Source organism: Anomaloglossus baeobatrachus, chromosome 4 (assembly GCF_048569485.1).
Source record: "Anomaloglossus baeobatrachus isolate aAnoBae1 chromosome 4, aAnoBae1.hap1, whole genome shotgun sequence".
Lineage (NCBI taxonomy): Eukaryota > Metazoa > Chordata > Amphibia > Anura > Aromobatidae > Anomaloglossus > Anomaloglossus baeobatrachus.
The window spans coordinates 75,408,543-75,433,206 of NC_134356.1; the positions used below are offsets into that span (position 1 = coordinate 75,408,543).

The 24,664-nt window shown below is 41.5% G+C and overlaps 1 protein-coding gene across 1 annotated transcript in view; it reads left to right on the forward strand.

Annotated features, from left to right (window-relative positions):
• Positions 1–11,264, forward strand: part of DIAPH1 (diaphanous related formin 1) — a 370,807-nt gene extending 359,543 nt beyond the window's left edge. Inside the window, exon 28 of the mRNA XM_075344403.1 lies at positions 6,102–11,264. Coding sequence (XP_075200518.1) covers positions 6,102–6,274 — 173 coding nt within the window. The 3' untranslated portion in view covers positions 6,275–11,264. The remainder of the gene's footprint in view (positions 1–6,101) is intronic.
• The last annotated feature ends 13,400 nt before the right edge of the window (positions 11,265–24,664 follow it).

A 24,664-nucleotide genomic window follows, 5' to 3' on the forward strand; every position in this document is an offset into this window, starting at 1 on the left:
CACAAGGAGATGATAAAGTATCAATTAGTCACCATTGTGTAGTGTTGATAAGAACGAGTCCAGTGCCAGTTTGTCCTTACTGCTGAGAACGATGACTCCAGGGTCAAGTGCTGCCAGTCCGAGGAGGAGTAATGACTCGCTTTCCTGTGCCACCTTCCAGTTGTCCTACGCTTTCTATTGGCATATTGGACAGGTCGTTGTTCTCTGCTCTTAATGCTCTATTTCTTCCCAATAGACTCTCTCCTGTCCCTCACTGAGGAGGAGGAGCGGGCACCAGACCTGGTAACGCTGGGTGCATTCGTGTGATGTGTTTGTGCCAATAACACTTTGTCCTTTTATTTTTATTTTTTTGTTATTGCTAAACATACCCAACGTTTCCATTATTTTTTTTTTTTAAGATTATTCCCCCTTTCGTTAGCTATAGCTTAACATAGTTGGCATAGCATGAACCTGTGCCGAGCCAAGTAACACTAAAGGATGGATTGAGAGATGGATGCTACCTGCATAAGCTATAGTCATCACCTTCATAACATGCACCCATTGCTGATGGCTATGAAGACTGTGTACAAATTTATCTTCACTTTAATACTAATTTTCTGAAAACCAATAGCTTTAGGTAGATTGTTGTGCTCCACATAGTAAAGGGGTTTTCAGAATTGTTAAAAAAAAAAAAAAAAAAAAAATAATTACCATATTTTTTTCGGGTTATAAGCCAGTGCGGATTATAAGACCCACCCCAAATTGATGGGGGGGAAAAAGTTAAAAAAAAAAATGGGGTCTATCTTACAATTGGTTGGTCTTACCGGGAGCGAGCGGCAGCGGTGGTGGAGCGGGGTTACAGGAGGCAGGGGCAGTGGTGAAATAGGGCGATCTGCTGGGACTGTGGGCGGCATCCTGAGGTCAGCAGTGTAGACTTCAAATAATGGCGCCCATAGTCTGCGTGTGCACAGATGGAGCTCTCGGCTCAAATCTTATCTGCGCACACTCTGCTTTCGGCCCATTGACCTCCCACCAGCAGACTTAAGGAAAATGGTGCCGGAGTTGGCGCGTGCACAGATGAGATCTTGAGCCAAAAGCTCAATCTGCTCACAGGCTGACTTTGGGCGCCATTATTTTAAAGTCCTCACCGCCGACATTTTCAGGATGGCGCCCAGAGCACCCTCAGCCTGCAGCCCCAGCACATCGCCTGCAGCTCCAGGGCAGTTAAGTGCCCTCAGCCAGCAGCTCCATCACAGCACCTGTGGCATTGCTCCTGCGACCTCTCTCCACCAATTCCGGTAAGTAACATTCGGTTTATAAGACGCACCCCTTATTTTCCTCCCAAATTTTAATCCTACAAATACTGTTCCCAAATCCAGAAATAGTCCTAAAATAACAAAAAAAGAAATGTAGTTCACGGATTTCAACATTTTTCCTCTTGGGCGCCACATCTCCTGTCTTCTGTCTACCTATTGATTCTGTACAAGCCACATGACCACTGATGCCAATCACTGAATTTAGTGGTATATAGCACATTATCCCTGCCTGCACAACATTATCACTGCAGAAGGCCAATGTGAGGAATGGGGATGTGGCGCTGGAAGGGCAGGAGGTCAAAAGGGTTTAACGGTATCGCTCACTACATCATCAAGAGGTGATCTGTGCTGGTAACATTGCGTCAACTTGAGCCTGCCACAAATTGTGTACAAGTTCTAAGTATCATGCGCCTGTTCTCCTGAGTAGGATATGTGGCTGATACCTGATAATCGTTCATAGAGCATGGCAGAGAATAGCCAACACAACGTCATCAGTGGTCTTCACCTTCCAATGCTGAAGTGAGCACCATTTGAGCGTCCCTTTAAAGTTGGTGAATACCATTCTGAAAAGCCCTCTAATGGTAATGGATTCCAAAAACAGCACATATGTCAAACCAGTGCCCTATCAACAGTTGCATCTCTCAAACCACCTTTAGATTTTGGTGCTGCAGACTCGTTGATATAATGTCCGTAACTTATGTATTTAAGACTTTTTAATGCAATCCACTCCGGGCTATGCACTGATGGTGTATGACCTCCAGGCCCATGTAGCAATGATTATAGTCTGAAAATCTGACCACAAGGCACTGCCATCACCATACTCTACACAGCAATATATCACTAGAATAATGTCACCACTTCCTATTGACGTATGTCCCTGGCTTGCACCAAGCTTTACATAGCAGATGTTGCCCTCTAGACTAGTCGCCTACACTGATTTTTGACCCTGCTAATTTCCAAAAAAATCCATTTCATACTATATGAATATTTTATTTTTCGCCAGTATTTTATATATCATTATACATTTCAAATACAAAGTAACTTGGTTCTTCAGTCTAATATACAAATTGCTCGATAGTACAGCAAATCTCTTCGAATGAAATCCATCCCAAGCAATACTCGATGCATGATTAAAGGTCGGATTCTGCAGCAATTAGGAAGCAATCACTACAAATCTTCTTTCTGCTTGCTGTGTTGCTTGCTTGCAGTGTGGGGTTTTTCTTTGGCAAAGCTTTCATGTGTTTCTTTCCACTCCAAGTGTAATAGAACCTTCTGTCTTTTTCTTGATAAATGCAAACTAACTGCAAAGTTTCCAAATAAAAAAATGCTGTAATTGTCATTTTCTCTTCTCTAGTAACTCTACCATAACTTCTCTATATAACAACCTCCTGTCCTCTATACTGCCCCGCTCTTCTGCCTGAACAAAGGGATTGGTATTTTTAATGAAAATTCTATATTAGTGGCGCTCATTTGGCCAACAACCATCTCTCAGGACTCCCAAAACACATGGATTCTCAACATATATGGTCATTGGGAAGAGTGGACTATGCTGCTGGCAGATGCCTCTGGTGGCACCTTGTCTTTCCTGAGAACCAAAAGTCAGGAGCTTGAAATTTTCTTCATACGGGATATTGTTATACATCAGACATATATATGTCTTTGTGCATTATGCAGTCCAAATAATGGAGAAAGATACAGCCACTGCTAAATTGTTAATCTGCTGGAGGAGGACATGGCTGCTTCTAATGGGTTATTTTGTTAAAGATACAATGGCTAATTTTGAATGGTTGTCTACGGACTGCAACTACTTCTAAAGGATTAATCTTTACCAACATACACTCAGCCGGCCACAACACCCCAAGCAGAAGCAGTGAGACCGCAGCACAGATATTTATTATTCCTTGGCAGAGTGATATTTCCCTGCTGAGAGGCAGGAAGTCTGATACAGCTGTCAAAAAAGGGTGACATTGGAGAGACAGATATTAGCCACTTCTCTTGAAGAACCAGAGTTTTTATATTAAACTAGCTGTAGCTTCTCCTGGGTTAATAACTGCTGTTAACAAAATAGAATGTATTAACAAAAATGTATTCTGCACACAAAAAACACAAAACAAATAGATATAAATGTAATTATAATGTCTGTCTCCCCCTCTGTATATATCTCTGTCTCTATCTCTGTCTGCCTGTCTCTTTCCCTGTCTGTCTCTGACAGTCTGTCTCTTTCTCCGTCTGTCTCTTTCCCTGTGTCTGTCTCTTTCCCTGTGTCTGGCTCTTTCCCTGTGTCTGGCTCTTTCCCTGTGTCTGGCTCTTTCCCTGTGTCTGGCTCTTTCCCTGTGTCTGGCTCTTTCCCTGTGTCTGGCTCTTTCCCTGTGTCTGGCTCTTTCCCTGTGTCTGTCTCTCTTTCCCTGTCTGTGTCTGTCTCTCTTTCCCTGTCTGTGTCTGTCTCTCTTTCCCTGTCTGTGTCTGTCTCTCTTTCCCTGTCTGTGTCTGTCTCTCTTTCCCTGTCTGTGTCTGTCTCTCTTTCCCTGTCTGTGTCTGTCTCTTTCCCTGTCTGTGTCTGTCTTTCTTTCCCTGTCTGTGTCTGTCTCTCTTTCCCTGTCTGTGTCTGTCTCTCTTTCCCTGTCTGTCTGTCTCTCTTTCCCTGTCTGTGTCTGTCTCTCTTTCCCTGTCTGTGTCTGTCTCTCTTTCCCTGTCTGTGTCTGTCTCTTTCCCTGTCTGTGTCTGTCTCTCTTTCCCTGTCTGTGTCTGTCTCTCTTTCCCTGTCTGTGTCTGTCTCTCTTTCCCTGTCTGTGTCTGTCTCTCTTTCCCTGTCTGTGTCTGTCTCTTTCCCTGTCTGTGTCTGTCTCTCTTTCCCTGTCTGTGTCTGTCTCTCTTTCCCTGTCTGTGTCTGTCTCTCTTTCCCTGTCTGTGTCTGTCTCTCTTTCCCTGGCTACATTGTGACATGCCAACATGCCATTTAAGGGCGTGGCTGCGCATTCTTTTGAAGTTCTGGCTGCACTGTGGCTCCCAGCTCCATTCGCTTTAATGGAGGCAGGGTTTTTGGTGAATAACTGTAAAGCGCGGGGTTAAAATTTCCCCTCAAATTACTGAGGACTTTTTTTTCACTTCTCATTTTTTTTGAGGAAGAGTTTGGTTTCCCAGGGGTTGATCAGTCTTGTTAGACGTTGACATCTCACAAACATTCTATTGGTGCTAGAGATCAGAATACCTTCTTACATTGATTGAGTTGTAGTTTGCAGCATAAAGAAGGAAGGCAGAGCAATTATTTCTTTACTGCTTGGTGTGGGTTTCTGCTGTGCTATTGCATGTCTGTATGTGCATGTTTTGTGCATGATTAAATCTACTTGCTTTACCTTTAGCCACTTTTAACCACTAGTTTTTTCTGCAGGAGCTCGAAAGATCAGTAACTAAATTTTCTGACTTGGTGCCTTTTTAAAAATGTCATCAGTCCAACATCTTGTCATTTGAATTTTTCCGATTTGCAAAAAGGGTCTTTATAGTGCATACTAATTTTAAGTCTCCAAAAAAAGTCAAATTAGTAGTTTGTGTTCAAAGGGGTTGTCTCATCATCTTAATTAGGTAAAATGGTAAAAACAAGCAATTTTGCAGTTTACATAACCTATTGTCTCGTTAGTGCTTACTTCTCAATGCTGAGAGGAGAGTATCATTGGCAATAAGCACAGCTCTAACAAGCACTTTGCTAAAGAGCTTGCAAGCGCTGCTCTAGAGCTGGCCAGATTGTTGGATCCAATCTGATTCAGTGCACCCATGATCTCCCGATGATGCAGTAGCAAAGCTGCCTCTGCTTGCAGTTTTGGAGAGCGCATAGTTCGGCCCACATGTTGCTGGTCCATAAAATCAATCGATCAAAAGCACATAGCTTCCTCCACCCGGTAAGCCTGGCAGACTGAGGAGCGTTAGACTGAAGGTAGATGATACAACCCCTTTATATGTTCTCCATTATCTGAATGGGTAACTAATATAGACTTACATGAATGAAAAGAATCATTGAAGAATAGAGCCTCCATGGCAATCAGCTGATCTATACAACCAATGTCCACACATACCATCGGTAGTAGCTACTTCAGCGTGGAGTGCATCACCAGACGCACATTTACATTGAAAATTCACTGAGCAGCTGGATATTTTCCGATGTGCATGGCATAAAACGTTAATCAATGAGCAATATTACCTGCAATTCTAAAGCCTCACTGCAGGGAAGTGCCTATGGTACTTGAAATCCCAGTGGATTGTTTGGGAGGACCACATGACTACTCCTTCCAAGGCACTATAGTGCTGTGAATACACATGGTTGGTGCCATTACTCAGTTGACATAGAGGGCACCCTACTTTGCAGCTATATGCAGCTTCCATGTTGATCACAGCCAATCTCAAAGGAGCTGTGCTTTTTAAGAAAAAGCATTGCCCAGTTCTGAAAACTCTTCATGCCGTAAAGGGGATGAATATTCACTTGCAAAGTTTACATATTTTTACAAACCGTGCACATGGCTATAGAGAGGTCGCATGACACACTCATTACTTAAATTCCATTAGGCAAGCACTAGAACATTGAATGCAACATGATTGAATAGAAAGAGACGCCTTCATGCAAACTAGTGCAATATACGTAAAGTAACAAATTTAAATACAGATAACCTTTAGAATATTCTCACCTATCTTCTAATCTTTCAGCTCAGAACGAGTTCCCTTTAAGGTATCGATTGTATGATTTATTTCTGACCATTTACTATAGAGCAGCTCTAAACATTTCACTGATTGCTCTTTTTTCTCAATATTCTCTTTTAGCGAATAGAAAAGCTGGCTGTGCCGTTACCTCACTGCTAGCATCCGAGCTGACCAAGGATGACGCATTAACATCGGTGGGTGCAAAGAAGAAGAAGAAAGCGAATGATGAAGACCTGATTGAAATGGACATTGGTCACGAAGAGAGTGCAGATATGCTCACGCGTTCCAGTTAACCGTGCGGTGCAACGTACACATAGGACCACTGAGCACGCAGAGGAACCTCAAAAGAATTCCGAAGATGATTTTCAACACCGAGGCTCGAGTCAGAGAAGAGATGGTTTCAGTTTTTGGTCATAGGAGGACGGTGCTAATCATTGGTCTTCTTGAAAATTTATTTTTAAGTATAAATGTGGCAGGTGTAGGTAACATGTTAAGTGCTACAACCATGTGCAGGGCATCATTACTGGCAAGAACTTTTTAGTTTTGGCATGAAGCCCTCCACATGGTGGGAGAGATCTAGACTGGACTTAGACAAGCTAACCAAAGTATGGACTAGTGTATATACAATTCTGCCTTAATTCCTCTGTTTGCTTACCTCTTGAGGATGGAGAAGATCAGTCTCACTGTAATGTAAATTGCTCTTTTATTTATCTTGGTATTGTGATTGCACAGGTCATCTGATATCAAAGATTATTGGTTCTGAGTGAATTGATACTTATCGCTGGAAACCTCTCTGCGTGCACGTCTGTTCTTCTGTTTGCTCTACGTGTAGTTTCTTGAAGGCCTGTTGATGGTACCTCCTTTCCAAGTCCTACAAACATAAGCGGTCATATTTGGGTTGTTTCAGCTCGTTTTTGCCTTTTTTATGGCATGTTTCACATAGGATTGATATTACATAAATTCTCCAACCTACTGAGAGCACTAGATCTGTAATAACTCCGACACTTAGTGCTAAACTGCTTTTAATTCATTGCGAGGGACTTTGGGCTCATGAGCGGACCGTGCACCTATCACTTCATGTTTTTCTTTTAATCCCTGGTGGATTGAAAAGGTACTTTTGGATTAGCTGGGGTGGGATGCAAGTTGTAGAATTCCAAAATCCCTTCTATGTATGCGTATACATATCAGCATATCAGTCTGTAGTGCATGATTCTTCTATTTCCTTTGCACATCTTTTACTTTTGGAACTTTTTGGGATTTTTAAACAGTTTTCTTGAATGTAACTTAAGATCTTGAGCAGGAAGATGATCATTCTCCAAATTGGCGGCCAACCTGGCCACCTCATCTTCTCCTTGATTGTTTCGCCATCTTGGCTTTTTTATTAGAGCACATCATGGTCAAGGTCCATCTATATAACAGCAAAAAAAATTTAGTCAGACACTGCAAATAAAAAAAAAAGAGGAATAAGTGTTTCCAGGATTCTGTATGATGTCATTTACAGTGGTATTTTATTTTCTACATGAATATATTATTGATTTATAGGAGTATTATATTTAGGAATCTAGTGTTTCTACACGGAAGCACATGAAGTAATATAATTTGATCATAGGCTTTATTGCATTGTTTCTCGTTAACGGTTGAGCCGGCTGTGCTGCATCAGTACTTGGTGGGTTCCGTTAGAATGTATGGGGGGCAGGGGCGCCATTATGGTCCATTCTAACAATAGCTCACATCTCATGAATACAACTTTAGCATACTTACATTAGTTCAAAGTACTTTAGTTGGGTAACTTTTTGGGTGATATGAATACATCGGAAGGGTGGATATGGGTAAACTATAATATCCAGCTCCATTTTTTTTTTTTTTTTCGATAGTCGTATGAAAAATGTAACCAGTTGAACCAATTGTGGAATCCGGATGAATTCCTATGGCACGTTTTTTTTTTTTTTCTTTTTTTTATAAAAATATTTAATCACCTAGCACAAAAAAACACTGAATGCGAACACCAGCAACCTACTAAGGAAGGCAAGAAGAAAACCAACAACATTGTGCTCAAGTGAATATCAGCGAACAAATTGTGGCGGTAATGCGGTCTACTTACCTTCTATTTACATGTATCAAGGACATTGCCACAATCTTTGTCAGCTAGTTTCTAAGAACTTAGGGTATACCTAAACATCAAGAGTATATTGTACTGTCCACCTTTGGGTAAGTAGTCAGCGCCTGAACCATAGAGTACGCAGTATGCACTCGGTTGCCCCTGATAAGCTCTTCATCAAAACCTGGCCTTAGGTGTTATATTTGCCAGGTGTAGATCATTATGGGCATATTACCAAGATTTTGTGGATAACTTCAATAGGATATGTCACTTTTTAAGGTATCTTTATTGCAATAACCAATGGTTATAACCTGCCCAGCATAACATAGGATTTATGGCTTGTATATGCCTTATCTGTGCCAAGTTATACTAATATTTCTTTTTAAACCCTTGTGTACAGTCTAAAGGGGTTCCCTGGTAAAATAAATGCCTAAATAAGTTTACTTAGAAAGTCATACTTTTGTATAAAGCACTAATCATTATATTACATTAAAATGGCAGTTTTATTTTTATACTGAAGGAAACCCATCCTAGAGTGTAATAGTACTGGTGCCTATGAGTATGTGCAGTGAGAAACTCAGCTGCTGTGATCTGGAGATAACCTATACCTGGTACTGCACAGCCATCTCCAGGGCACAGCAGTTAATCGAAATTCAGACACAGGGGTCAACACTGTGAGCAGCCTCTTCTTACCGCAACAGTCCTGGTATCTGCAGTATTAGATCAGAAAGATAGGATGGGCAGCAGTGTGAGCAGCATCTTTTTACTCCAACGCTCCTAGTATCTGCAGTTTTAGATCAGAAAGACAGACTGGACAGCAGTATGAGCAGCCTGTTAGTATTTCAACAATCCTGGTATCTGCAGTATTAGATCAGATAGGGTGGACAGCAGTGTGAGCAGCCTCTTCTTACCTAATCAATCCTGGTATCTAGTATCAAACACCAACTGAGAAAACATCTTCATGCACATGATTGGAGGGTGCTGAACTTCCTACAGCTTATTCTCACAGTCACCATCCTATTAACATTCTAGATTTCTATCAGTGTAACAAGGCAGTGGCCATTTTAATATACAATAATTATTATTTCTCTAGACAAAATGATTAAATTAAAGAGGTTGTCTTACTACCTGGACATCCCCCTACTCATTCCCCTTGTTCACCCCAGTAAATATAATTAAGCCTGTATTCGCCTCCAGTGCGACTGTGGTTCCAGTGATGTCTAAAGCTACATTTCCGGGGCTCATGTGACTTTGGTCATGGGCCTCGCGTATCATAACAATCAGTGCCCAGCAACTGCCTCCCAGTCTTCGGACATTTGAGCACGATGTGAGCGCTGTGTTGACTTCCTGCTCAAATGTCCGAAGGCAGGGAGAAGGAAGGCGGCGCTGATTGGTTGTGGGGCTCGCTTGTCATAACAATCAGTGGCGGCTTCCTTCTCCCCGCCTTCGGACATTTGAGCAGGAAGTCAACACAGTGCTCACATCCTGCTCAAACGCCCAAAGACGGGGAGACAGATGCAAGGTGCTGATTCGTTGAGAGGTTCGCGTGTCATTATGTTGCAACTTTAGATATCGCTGGAACCGCACCGGACGGGAGTATAGGCTTATTTTATTCTTGTGACAATGGGACTGAGTAGGGGTTGTCCAAGTAGTAGACAACACCTTTAATTAAAGTTATTTAGAATTGTATGTAGAATGGCATTTTCTTTCTGTTTTTTTAATTTTTTTTTCCCACATTCCAGGAGATCCCAAATAAAAATGTTTTGTGTTCTGGACTAAAAAACAGGCAAACAAGTCAAATGGAGAAGACATATTGAAGAAGTAAATTCCATGATATTCAGTTTAGCACATGTTCGGATCTAGGGCAGACAGGATCTTTAATTCTAGCATCGAATGTATCTACTTCAACAATAGCAGCTAACTTTTTACTCAATTTGCCAAAACCCTTCTGCGTTAGGACCATATATGCCAGGATAATCCTTGCTGTAAATCTATCAGGATATAGGTAGATCTTCAAATTGCAGCATTTTGATAGAAAACTTTGTATGTTTTTTGTTTTAGCCTCAGGAACCAGTTCTGTATCACATTAAGCATCATCGGTCAGACTTTAGTTTTACAGATTTTATTTTGGTGTTTTAGTTCATGTCTCAGATATATTTTTTCTACTCTTCTGAATGTTCTGGGTGCTGGGCTCCCCGTACTTATACAGCATTGTAAAATAAAGTTACTAGGCTTTTATTGATTTTTACTGCATAAAGCACATTGTTGTATTATCGGTGGTGTTGATTTCCATATCTATATGAAACTACATTGGATGCGTGTGAAATAATTGTGGCTTTTGATAGAGCGCGATCTGACAAAAATGTCGAGTTACAGAATTCATCTGATATTTCCTATAGGCAATGAAAGTATTGCGGGAGCATCCGTTTCCTACCTGGGGAAGCTTGTTGTTTCGACCTGCCATTTTCAGCAGTGTTGGTGCGCAAATAGTAAACAAACTGTCGTAAAACAGCCGATAGTCTGGTAAAGGGTTGCGGCAGTGATCCTGCTGCTACTTGGAAACATCAAGCAGCTATTTAGTGGTTATTACGCATTTACTGTATCTCATATTATTTTTTTTTAACAAAGGATGTGCTATTAAACCCATCCTTTGTTGCCTTTTACATTGATCTACCAGTCTGGCGTAGAGGATGTCATGATATTTAAGAAGCAGTAATGATCCAGGTGTCTCCCCAAATTATATGCTTTCTCATCTGGAAAAAAAACCCTCTTAACTCTTGTATTTCCTTTTCTTTTGCTTAATAAAGAGATTGCTGCTAATTTAATGTAATGCTCAGCACACGGAGAGGCATGTTCAATACCTTGGTCCCAAGGGTAAAACTAATGATCCATAACTTTCACTGGCACCTTGTTATTGGATTAGTTTCTTCAACCTCGCTGCCCACGCCACCCCTGTAAACTGCCATATGTTTATCGCTGACTTCAACGCAGTTTATTTTCAAATCCTACATGCCAAATGCGGCAAGCCAGACATCTCATCTATTTTTATATATATATTGCATTTTACACTGTTTATATCACTGAAAATACTATGTTTTCCGAGCTCATTTTTGGTCTTTTTTTTTCTGGGAATTGTAATCATATCATATTTTTGTTTAAAATGTTAATAAAACAATTCAACTGTTTATCTTTGCTCGTCTTTATCTTATGGCTAAATGAGAATAAAAATGCTCAGACACTAAAGGTCTCTATACACATTAGATGAGTCAGTCGAGCTTGCCGATTTTAGTATATGGGGGTTTCTTAACTGTTCTCTGACAGATATCGTTTTTACGGAAGTGAGAAGGAAAAGGGTTAACCTGTCATGTGGGATAAGAAGATGATCACTCAATGATAAAACTGTGATTTATTGTTCAACATAGTTAAGTATTGAAACTCCTTTCTCAGGATCCAAAATCACTAATGCACATTAAGAGCCAGTGCAGAAATAACCCTTATATACAGGACGCTGAGATTTGACAAAAAGGTGCGCAGTTAACTGGCAGTCTCCTGATGTGTCTCAGGAACATTAGTCTATTAAAAATATCAAAAAAGTTACTGAAACCATAGCATCTTTTAAAATTTGCAAGAATGCAGCATTAATCTCTTACCAACATTGGACGTGCTGGGTAAGTCCTAGATAATGTCGGCGTAATCACCTCCGGATATTATCCTGTTATAGTCCCTGACAGAAGTTCTGTCGCTTATCCATGTTACGTAAATAAAAGCTTATAACCTGACTTTAAATTCATCCATTGGTTTCATAAATTACTCTTTTAAAAGCTGAAACCCTCCCAAATCTGGTTTAGGTTATGAAAATAAAGTTGCTGCAAAGCTGAAATATTGATCATTTAATGAACACAGAAAGGTCAGATTTTGGCAAGTCAAAAGTTTTGTTGCCTTGTCATATAATGCACCCAATCCTAGTTTACATCCTCACCTGTGCTCACTAAATGATCAGTTAGTGGGTGTGTATAAAAAGAAACCCAGCACCCCAGACCTTCACTTTTGAACTGTAACTTGACATCTGACAACATGCCAAAAATCCACCCTGCGACCAAAGCCTTGATTATCAAGAGGCTGAAGACCAGATCCACTGCAGAGGTGGCTGGCACCCTTAATGTGTCTCAGCGTCAAGTACAAAGAATTAAAAAAAAGATTTGAAGAGACTGGAGATGTTTTTGACAAGCCCAGGTCCGGCAGACCCCGCAAGACAACTGTTCATGAGGAACGTTTGTTGGTTAAAAAATCCAAAGCCAGCCCCTCTTCCACTGCACCAGAGCGCCAACAGGCCTGGTCACCTCAAGTCCCTGTGTCAACTAGAACAGTTTGTAGGATTCTGTCTCGAAATGGCCTCCATGGTCGAATCAGTGCCCAGAAGCCAGCACTAAACAAAAGGCAATTAAAAAACCGTGTGGCATTTGCCAAATCCCACAGCCTGCTAAACAGATAGACGCTGGAAAAGTGGCAGAAGGTGGATTTCTCTGATGAATCTTCAGTTGAATTATACCACAGCCGCTGCAAATACTGCAGGAGACCTACTGAAGCCCGTATGGATCCAGAAAACAGTTTAGTTTGGTGGTGAAAATATCATGGTCTGGGGTTACATTCAGTATGGGGGTGTGCAAAACAATTGCAAGGTTGAAGGCAATACCAATAGCCTAAAATATCAAGAAGTATTAGCTACCTCTTACATTCCCAATCATAAAATAGGTCAAATTCTGCAGCAGGATGGTGCTCCATCTCATACATCCATCTCTATAACAAAGTTCCTCCTGGCAAAGAAGATCAAGGTGCTCAAGGACTGGCCAGCCCAGTCACCAGACATGAACATCATTGAGCATGTTTGGGGTAGGATGAAAGAGGAAGCTTGGAAGACCAAGCCAAAGAATCTAGATGCTGGGAGGCATGTAAGACTGCATTCTATGCTATTCCTGATTATTCAATAAATTGTATGAATCATTGTTGAACGGCATGGATGCGGTTCTTCAAGCTCATGGAAGTCACACAAAATATTAAATATGGCACTAATAGCACCACAACTTCATTCACCAATGTTATGCAACATATCTTTGTATTAGAAGTTAATTATTTGTTTGAATTTCACATTACTTTCTGTGGGCGACAAAACGTTTGTCTTGCCAAAATCTGACCTTTCTGTGTTCATTAAATGATCAATATTTCAGCTTTGCAGCAACTTTATTTTCATAACCTAAACCAAATTTGGGAGGGTTTCAGCTTTCAAAAGAGTAATTTATAAAACCAATGGATGAATTTAAAGTCAGGTTATAAGCTTTTATTTACATAACATGGATAAGCGACAGAACTTCTGTCAGGGACTGAGCCCTAATATTATGAGTGGAGCTGCTTCTCCATGGTGAGGGATGTGATGTTCGGTGGTATTTATGGTGTTGCTACTCATAATTGTTTTTCCAGCCTTGTGTCTGTCTGGAGCACCAGTGATTCTTTGCGCTGGTAAGTTTTGAAAAGAGCTGCATACAGCTGTAAGTTTTTCAGGACACAGATGCATATTTCAATGCATGTCTCCTAAAAGGGGGGAACTCCTCAATGCGCATTACTTCAAGAACTCAAGCAGTAGGAGATCTGAAGTATACATATAGGAAACGCCAAGTCTACTGTATATACATTACATTGTGTACACTGAAACTCAGCTGAATACATCACAAAGGAAACACCTTCAAAGACTGCTGTATATAAATCACGTAGGCTTCACAGAGACTGTTTTACATTACATAGTAGACAGTCTGCTGTGTACATCACATAGGAGACACTGATATTGCTGTATATACAGAAAATAAAATACACAGACTGCTGTATACACAGAAAATAAAATACACTGAGACTGCTGTATACACATCACATAGGAGACACTGAGACTTGTACATACGTTTAGGATGCATATAGTCTGTATATACATCACAGTATACACTAAGACCTGCATTGATCACATAGAAGACACTGACAGCTGGAAACATCTCATAGGCCAGAGTGCACGAACTCTGCCCAGAAAGAAAGTTAATATGTGACTGGTGCATGTGCGCCCTCTACAGAAAAATGTAACTGCTGGAGGACAGAAAAAAACAGGAGTCAGCCGCACAAACACTGTGGCGTACTGGGAGTCTCTCCTGCGACAGATCAAATGACATAGGGCCGGAGGTTACCTACCCCTGTTTTAGCCTAATATAACATTGTTTTCTTTTATTTAGGTGTTAGTGCTGGTTTTCATTTGGCTTTTCTATAAGTAAACTTTACTGTACAACTTACAGTTCTGTCATAATCACTTACTCCTGTTTGTGCCCAATTTCTTTTTTCATTTTCCTAGCTTTGTATTTTCTATTTTTAAGGCCTGTTGGTTTGAGCCTTCTAGTCTTCCATAGTCTAACAATGTGTTTTCCCCTCACCCATGACAGCACCCATATAATCACGTGGTGCTGCCATGGGTTCTGGAAAAACCGGCTACCGGTAAGTAACCTAGATGTTTTCCCCTCACCCATGACAGCACCACGTGATTATATGGGTGCTGTCATGGGTTCTGGAAAAAACAGCTACCGGTAAGTAACCCAGGTGTTTTCCTTTTTATACTCTTGACGTTCTGTTTATACTTGCACCAAATTGTGAACACCGTTGACACAGAACAACCAACATCTTTTCGCACGATCGTTAACAGATTTCCATCCACAAGTAATTTTCTCATTCTTCACATTGTTTTAATTGATATCTCTTTTGTGGGCCATTTATGCTTGCAGTCAGCTGGGAAAGATTGTGAGCAACAATTTAATTTGCCTTTTTAGAGTGGTGTTTTAAGAAACCCTAAAAACAGGTAATCACATAATTTGCTGTTGATGTGGAGTGGATCAGTCATTTTTTTTTCCTCTACTTTGATGCAGTTTTTTCAGCTTTTTTTTTTTGGTTCGACATAAATACTGTTACTATAAAGCAATCCCAAGAGTTGTAATATAAGGTAAAGTATTATTACCTTGTTAGATATTCGTGGCGAAGCGAAAGAATACAGTATTTCACAAAATTGAATACACCTATCACATTTTTGTAAATATTTGATTATCTCTTTTCATGGGACAACACTGAAGATATGACACTTTGATACAATGTAAAGTAGTCAGTGTACAGCTTGTATAACAGTGTAAATTTGGTGCCTTCTCAATAACTCAAACACAGCCATTAATGTCTAATCCGCTGGCAACAAAAGTGAGTACACCCCTAAGTGAAAATGTCCAAATTAGCCCATATTTCCTTCCTGGTGTCATGTGACTCATTAGTGTTACATGGTCTCAGGTGTGAATAGGAATAAAGTGTGTTTAAAATTAGTGTTATCGCTCACAGACTCTCTCATTCTGGTCACTGGAAGTTTAACATGGCAACTCATGGCAATTAATTCTCTGGGGATCTGAAAAAAAAAATGTTGCTCTACATAAAGATGGCCTAGACTATAAGAAGATTCCAAACCCCTGAAACCACACAGCATTTTTAACAAGACAGGTTCCACTCAGAACAGGCCTCGCCATGGTTGACCAAAGAAGTTGCGTGCACATGCTCTGTCATATCCAGAGACTGGCTTTTCAAAATAGATGTATGAGGTTAAAGGGATGGGAGTCAGCCTGTCACTGCTCAGATCATACACCGCACACTGTATCAAATTGGTTTGCGTAGCTGTCGCCCTTGGAAGCCTCTTCTAAAGATGATGCACAAGAAAACCCAGAAACAGATTGAAGACAAGCAGACCAATGACCTGGATTACTGGAACCATGTTCTGTGGTCTGAGTAGACCAAGATAAACTTTTTTGGTTCAGATGGTGTCATACGTACGTGGCGGGAACTAGGTGAGGGGAGTACAAAGACAAGTGTGCCTTGCTTACATTAAAGCATGGTGGTGGGAGTGTCATGGTTTGGAGCTTCCAGAGTCCTGCTGGCAGAGGGAACCATGAATACTAATATGTACTGTGACATACTGAAGTAGAGCATGATGCCCTACTCTCGGAAACTGGTCCACAGGGCAGTATTCCAACATAACACTCCAAACATCTCCCAGACTAGCACTGCCTTGCTAAAGAAACAGGGTAAAGGTGATAAAACGAAACCCTAAAAAGCATCTGTGCGGCACCCACAAACAGAAGGTCTCTAATATCCACCAGCTCCGTGATGATGTCATGGAGGATGGAAGAGGATCCAGCGGCTCCTATGAAGCTTTAGTGACCTCCATGGCCAAGAAAGTTAAGGCAGTGCTTGAAAATAATGGTGGCCAAACAAAATATTGACACATTGGGGACAATTTGTCCATTTTTACTTAGGGGTTGAGTCACTTTTGTTGTCAGTGGTTTAGACATCAATCACTGTGTTGTTATTTAGAGGGCACACCAAATTTACACTGTTATACAAGCCGTACACTGGCTACTTGTACATTGTGTCATCTTCAGTATTGTCCCATGACAAGATATCTGGTATTTATTCCATGGTGCTTTACATGTGAAAAAGGAGCATACATAGACAAGTACAATAATCGTGAACATTTCAAAACAGACTGGTACAGGAGGATAGAGGACCCTGCCTGCAAGGGCTCACAGTCAACAGGGATGGGGTTGAGGATATACTAGGTGAAGGTAGAGCGGGTTGTGCAGCACTATAGTGGACTGAGGGTTACTGCAGGTTGTAGGCTTGTCAAAAGAGAGAGGTCTTCAGTTTCCTTTTTTGAAGGTTTCCACAGTAGGTGAGAGTCTGATGTGTTGGAGTAGAGAGTTCCAGAGTATGGGGGAAAGCATGGGAGAAATTTTGTATGTGATTGTGGGAAGAAGAGATAAGAGGGGAGTAGAGAAGTATATCTTATGAAGATCGGAGGTTGCGTGCAGGTAAGTAGGAGGAGACTAGGTCACAAATGTATGGTATGGAGGAGACAGGTTACAGGTGGCTTTATATATCATGGTTAGTGTTTTGAAATGGAGTTTTTGGGCAATGGGAAGAGATTTGATGTTTCTTGTGCCTGTCGGTCCTGAGGAAGGGAGCTGGGCCTCCAGAAACGCGTAGACCTGTGCAAAAGTTACATTAATCCTACAATTTAATCAGTGATAATTGGCGCGGTGAACAAAAGCCCTTTTCTACCTCTGTTATAAGCCGCCTGGGGTACTACTGCCGTGATCTGGATTTTACGTGCCTTTACAGGAGTTGTGACTTTCACAACTCCATTTGGTGAGTAGGATTGCTCATTGTGTTCACCCCGTATATTTTGGGGTAAGACCCTATTGTGCTTATCTTTCCACAGCTTTTTTATCTTTTAGTGAAGAGATTAGCAGAGAAGAGAGGCCAGGGAATAGGTGGATTAGAATGTAGGATGGATTGAAGAGGAGTAAGAGTGTAAAGCTGGGTTCACACTAAGCGACAGCGACAACGACGTCGCTGTTACGTCACCATTTTCTGTGACGTAACAGCGACCTTGTAAGTCGCTGTTATGATCGCTGCTTAGCTGTCAAACACAGCAGAAGCAGCGATCATAACGTCGCTGTGCTACATGTGCAGAGAGCAGGGAGCCGCGCTTAGCGCTGGCTCCTTGCTCTCCTAGGTACAGTACACATCGGGTTAATTAACCCGATGTGTACTGCAGCTACATGTCACAGTGCAGAGAGCAGGGAGCCGCGCACACTGCTTAGCGCTGGCTCCTTGCTCTCCTTGCTACAGTATACTTCGGGTTAATTACCCGATGTGTACTGCAGCCACATGTGCACAGAGCAGGAGCCGGCGCGGGCAGCAAGGGCGGAGGCTGGTAACGAAGGTAAATATCGGGTAACCAGGGAAAGGTCTTCCCTTGGTTACCCGATGTTTACGCTGGTTACAGCTTACCGCAGCTGCCAGACGCCGGCTCCTGCTCCCTGCTCGCTTCATTTCGTCGCTCTCTCGCTGTCACACACAGCGATGTGTGTGTCACAGCGGGAGAGTGACGACCAAAAAATGAAGCTGGACATTCAGCAACGACCGGCGACCTCACAGCAGGGGCCAGGTCGTTGCTGGATGTCACACACAGCGACAGCGACGGGACGTCGCTGCAACATCACAGAAAATGGTGACGTAGCAGCGACGTCGTTGTCGTTGTCGCTGTGTGTGACACCAGCTTTAGAAGGGAGGCCACAGAGTAGGAGATTACAGTAGTCTAGGCTGGAGGTAATGAGGCCATGCAATAGTGTTTTTGCAGATTCTTGGTCAAGAAATGTACAGATCTGGAAAATATATTTTTGAGATGGAGTTGGCAGGCATTGGAAAGGGTTTAGTTATGTGGCTTGAAGGAGAAAGCAGAGTCAAGGGTTACCCCCAGGCAGCGAGCACACAAGACTGGGGAGAGTGAGCAGCCCTTGACTTTGATGGATATGTCAGGTGGAGTGGTAGAGTGAGGTGGGGAAAAGATGAGCTGTAAGGAGCGGTTATCAGGACGAGAAAGGTAGATCTGTGTATCATCAATATAAAGATAATACTAAAAGCCGGGGGATTCTCTAAGCTGTCCCAGGCCCGCGGCATCATTTGATCCAGCCCCTGGGAGCTTTGCCAAGTGTTTTTTTCTTTTCTTATACCGCGGTCCCTTTAATTCTGCCGTGCGTGCGATGCCCGATGGGCGCTTGGTCCTCAGATGTTCTATGCATGCTTGTGCCAGCATCAGGATGTTCAGGGGAGGAGCGTATGTACCACGCTCCTCTGTTCTTGGCAGCCATTGCAGCGTGTAATCTCCGGCGCAGGCACTGAGCTTCCATCACCTGTTCAATGCTAAGGAAATCCTGAAAACATGACCTGTTGAGAGCCATGAGGACTGGAGTTTGGGAAATACTGGTCTAGAACCATATACTTTTTGATTATAACATGTAATTTCTTATATAACCAGGCCTAGTGGGAAATAATGAAATAGATCCAGAAAATCGACACAAATGCATCAAAATAACCAACAGCAAAAATATATAACCAATGGCAAATCCAGCTTAATATACATGCCAAACATGTATGTAGGAACAATTTTATCGGCAAAAGAACAATGAAAAATGAACTTATGGGCAAAGAATAATAATTGTGTAAAAAAATATTTATATATGCATATATACAATATCTATCTATCTATCTGAAATGCAACCCGACAATCATTTCACGTTTAACTTTCCTGGGGATGGGAGGACTGGTGGTAAGGTATACGAATGGCAGATAAACAAGCAGAGGAGGTAGCACAGATGAATCAGGGCCAGGTGTGCAGATATTCATGGAAACAGTAACTGTATAGGAAATCTTCAAGCAGTGGGGCAGATATTCAAAAAGGAGTGCAGTCTAGTATCTTCAGTAGTGCAGTGGTTAATAGCAATTTAACAGAGAAGCAAATGCAATTTGGAAACACACTTGAAGAAATGTTTTACCGTGATTGGGGACTTCAGGTGTCACCAGGACTAAAAGTGGAGTGGAGATAGTGGAGTTAGTAATAACTGGTGTTCAGAGAGGATAGTTCGGAGAACACCTAGGAAGTTGGACTGAGCTCAGATATGATTGTTGTATTATGGAAGTCGGTATTAGCCGGAAATACAAAATACACCTTAAAGGAGCTCAGCCAAGTGACATAGACAAAATCTCCTGACCAACTTGAGGCAACTGTGGCCAGTGCTACTTAATACCGAAGCACTTGACTTCTGCCAGAACCAGTCTTAAGAGGCCAAGGGTGATGATTTTAGAGGAGTTCACCTGGCTGAGAAACCTCCAACTTAACCCACTGATGTTCTGGCTATGGATAAGTTACACATTTGTCATGTTCATTATTCAAAATTAGGTTTGCAAAAGTGATGTCTGAAGCTTCTGTGTCATCTCTTCTGTCATCTCTTGTGTCATTCTCTCATAAAATATACACAATGCTGTATATACTTGAAATACCACTGAACAGGTTCCGGCAATAATCTGGAGCGTTCAAGTGATTCATATGTCTTCAGGAGGAAATGACTTGACATCTATGAAGACAATAACCAGCTGTAATTTCACTACTTTGTCATCCCTTTCTACAATATTTCATAAATCAAAAAAAGTGTTGCCAGTATTTAGTCAAGGTGAGTCCAATATAAAAACTGTTGTTGTTAATGTCACTGTTAATCCCTTAATGACCGTGGACCGTAACATTAAGTCCTAAGCCATATAGGTGTAATCACCTGCAGCTGCTGCAGTGAGCCGGCGATGAGCCATGCACGTCAGATGATTTGAACAGCTGACATGTGTGCCTCAATGGCACGAGTGGATTCGCGATCCACTCGTGCCTGTTAACCTTTTAAATCGTGCTGTCAAAATGTGACAGGGCGATTTTAATCCACGGTAAATCTTCACTCACCCAGCTTCATCGGCGGTGCTGTGACGTGATCACTGTGAGCTGATGGTTGTCATGGTAGCACAGGGTCATGTGATGACTCCTGCAGCTCACATGACTCACTTCCTGTTTCACCCAGCCGAGTGCTGCTTGTAACAAGAAGTGAGTATTAAGTTTTAAAAACTTAAAAATAAATAAAAACTTAAGTTCAAATCACCCCCCATTCGCCCCATTGAAAATTAAAAGGGTTAAAAAAAATATACACATCTGGTATCGCCGTGTTCAGAAATGCCCAATCTATCAAAATAAAAAATGAATTAATCTAATCAGTAAACGGCGTAGCAGTAAAAAATTCCAAACACCAAAATTGGTAGACCTATAACTACCCAAACTGTGCATATTAAGCATTTTTTCATTTTCGGCCACCTCCTTTTAGCAAGGCCACACCTCTTTGTCAGACATGGCACTTAAAGTTTCTAAAACACATTAGAAATATAGTGTTCGTCATGAATCATCAAGCATCCGCCCTGAGATATAAGAGCTCTATATGTGTCTTTAGTCTCTGGAAGTGGGATCGATTCCAACTTTCCTGCTGCCTGAAGCAAATATTGAAATGGCAACCCCCGCACTGCAATATAAACCAGCAGTGAATAAATGCAAATTTGTTACAAGGCCTTGTGCGCACACTGCATTTTTGCAACTCTTTTTGTTGCAGTTTGTTACCCAAAACTGCATGTATTTCCTTCCCCAGCAAAGTTTTGGGTGCAGAAAAAAGACACAGCATGTCAATTCTTTGTGCATTTTTGATCTATGTTTTACCATGGAATACAGTTGAAAACAAAAACACATGGGCAAAAACGCACGTAAAAAATGCAGTAAAAATGCATGCTTTTTTAATATTTTTCTGCAACAAGGTGTAGTTATTTTCTGCAGCGTGCACACATAGCCTTATTGTTTTTTGCTTTTACTTTTGTATTCATTATATGCTATACTTGACCAGTGAACACAATTCTCCAGGTCAGTGTGATTACAGCTTGCAGATATAATATATATATATATATATATATATATATATATATATATATATATATATATATATATATATATACAGTTAGGTCCAGAAATATTTGGACAGTGACACAAGTTTTGTTATTTTAGCTGTTTACAAAAACATGTTCAGAAATACAATTATATATATAATATGGGCTGAAAGTGCACACTCCCAGCTGCAATATGAGAGTTTTCACATCCAAATCGGAGAAAGGGTTTAGGAATCATAGCTCTGTAATGCATAGCCTCCTCTTTTTCAAGGGACCAAAAGTAATTGGACAAGGGACTCTAAGGGCTGCAATTAACTCTGAAGGCGTCTCCCTCGTTAACCTGTAATCAATGAAGTAGTTAAAAGGTCTGGGGTTGATTACAGGTGTGTGGTTTTGCATTTGGAAGCTGTTGCTGTGACCAGACAACATGCGGTCTAAGGAACTCTCAATTGAGGTGAAGCAGAACATCCTGAGGCTGAAAAAAAAGAAAAAAATCCATCAGAGAGATAGCAGACATGCTTGGAGTAGCAAAATCAACAGTCGGGTACATTCTGAGAAAAAAGGAATTGACTGGTGAGCTTGGGAACTCAAAAAGGCCTGGGTGTCCACGGATGACAACAGTGGTGGATGATCGCTGCATACTTTCTTTGGTGAAGAAGAACCCATTCACAACATCAACTGAAGTCCAGAACACTATCAGTGAAGTAGGTGTATCTGTCTCTAAGTCAACAGTAAAGAGAAGACTCCATGAAAGTAAATACAAAGGGTTCACATCTAGATGCAAACCATTCATCAATTCCAAAAATAGACAGGCCAGAGTTAAATTTGCTGAAAAACACCTCATGAAGCCAGCTCAGTTCTGGAAAAGTATTCTATGGACAGATGAGACAAAGATCAACCTGTACCAGAATGATGGGAAGAAAAAAGTTTGGAGAAGAAAGGGAACGGCACATGATCCAAGGCACACCACATCCTCTGTAAAACATGGTGGAGGAAACGTGATGGCATGGGCATGCATGGCTTTCAATAGCACTGGGTCACTTGTGTTTATTGATGACATAACAGCAGACAAGAGTAGCCGGATGGATTCTGAAGTGTACCGGGACATACTTTCAGCCCAGATTCAGCCAAATGCCGCAAAGTTGATCGGACGGCGCTTCATAGTACAGATGGACAATGACCTCAAGCATACAGCCAAAACTACCCAGGAGTTCATGAGTGCAAAAAAGTGGAACATTCTGCAATGGCCAAGTCAATCACCAGATCTTAACCCAATTGAGCATGCATTTCACTTGCTCAAATCCAGACTTAAGACGGAAAGACCCACAAACAAGCAAGACCTGAAGGCTGCGGCTGTAAAGGCCTGGCAAAGCATTAAGAAGGAGGAAACCCAGCGTTTGGTGATGTCCATGGGTTCCAGACTTAAGGCAGTGATTGCCTCCAAAGGATTCGCAACAAAATATTGAAATTAAAAATGTTTTGTTTGGGTTTGCTTTATTTGTCCAATTACTTTTGACCTCCTAAAATGTGGAGTGTTTGTAAAGAAATGTGTACAATTCCTACAATTTCTGTCAGATATTTTTGTTCAAACCTTCAAATTAAACGTTACAATCTGCACTTGAATTCTGTTGTAGAGATTTCATTTCAAATCCAATGTGGTGGCATGCAGAGCCCAACTCGCGAAAATTGTGTCACTGTCCAAATATTTCTGGACCTAACTGTGTATATGTGTATGTATATATATATATATATATATATATATATAACTATGGGATTACAAACAGAATGCAGACCAGCTCACACCAATGAGCCAATGAGTCACCTGGATCCACAGCTCTCCTGATTACTTTGGTCCTACCCAGATCAGGATTGGGAAACCATCCATATAGGTATAAGTAATATTGTTGAGGAGGACCTTTACATCAAATACTTAATTAACCTTTTGACAAGGGATTGTGGGAAATATATCGATTTGCCTTACATAATTCAGGTTTCAGATCATATACATGACACAGATATAAAGATGGCCACCATTTCCTGTTATCCACACCTTGCTTGGAATGCAAGGAATGTCCAGATGAAAGACCACCATATAAGGGAAGACCCCTGGTCAAGCTAGAAGACCAACCCACAGATCAGATGACACCACAGACCAAACCATCAGCATGGATGCACCAGATGACGTCCCTCCCATCGTCATGGTTTCATCCACTGGAGTCAGACCTGCCCATCAACAGCAACACGGATCTCCCCATTCGCTAGCCCATGAACTGTCCCACTAAATGGGCATATCTGAACTTGTGTACGCCCCTAGCCTATATCAAGAGGATGCATGAGTCTCCTCTGTCTGTTTTGGTGCCTTTTCTACTGTGACCAAGAAGAGATTACACATCCGACTGTGTCTGGTGTGGATTCTTTTATGCATGCACTTGGCCCATATCAATTCGGCCAGGCAGCAGGCAGCTAGTGATCTCTGGTTAAGAGTTCACCTTAACATTATTAGCGCCCAAAGTGGGGCCAATAGACGTAGACACCTGAAATCCTGATGAACCGGCAACTGGAATGGCATGACGTGCTGGACACCCCAGGAAACTGATCACTTCCGAACGAGAGTACGGTAGGTCTGCTGATTTTTCATAATCTGTAGTCTTCCCGTGGTCTCGGTGGGGTGTATGGCACTGATTGCCTGACTGTGTCTGGTTTGTTGGGGTATCTGTTTGCTTGAAAAGCTATCAATGAATCTAAATATGTCCACAGTTAACTTTTATTTCTTTGGGATAAAATTAGTAAAATAAAAAACACTTTACCATGAATTAAATGCAGAAAGCCCTCTTTTTTTAAAAAAAAAAGAAACATGATCATGTTTGGGCTGCTCTCTCCTTTCACAGCAGGCCCACAATAGGTTCCAAGGGGAGACAAAAAACCCTGTTCCACAAGTTTTTAAGATTGCTCCTCCCCCAAAACCAGATGGAAAGAGGCTTCTTCAGCTGCAGGAGGTACTATAAACATTTACTAACACTTCATAGGCTATTCAGTGAGAGCAGTTTTGTCAACTTCACTGGAGGGCTCCATACAGATTTACTAAGAAATTGGCCACTGCCAGAATAGCACATGGCTTCTTTGTGTAAGGGCGGTTGAACCACATGAGAGGGGGAAGGGAGAAACTGAT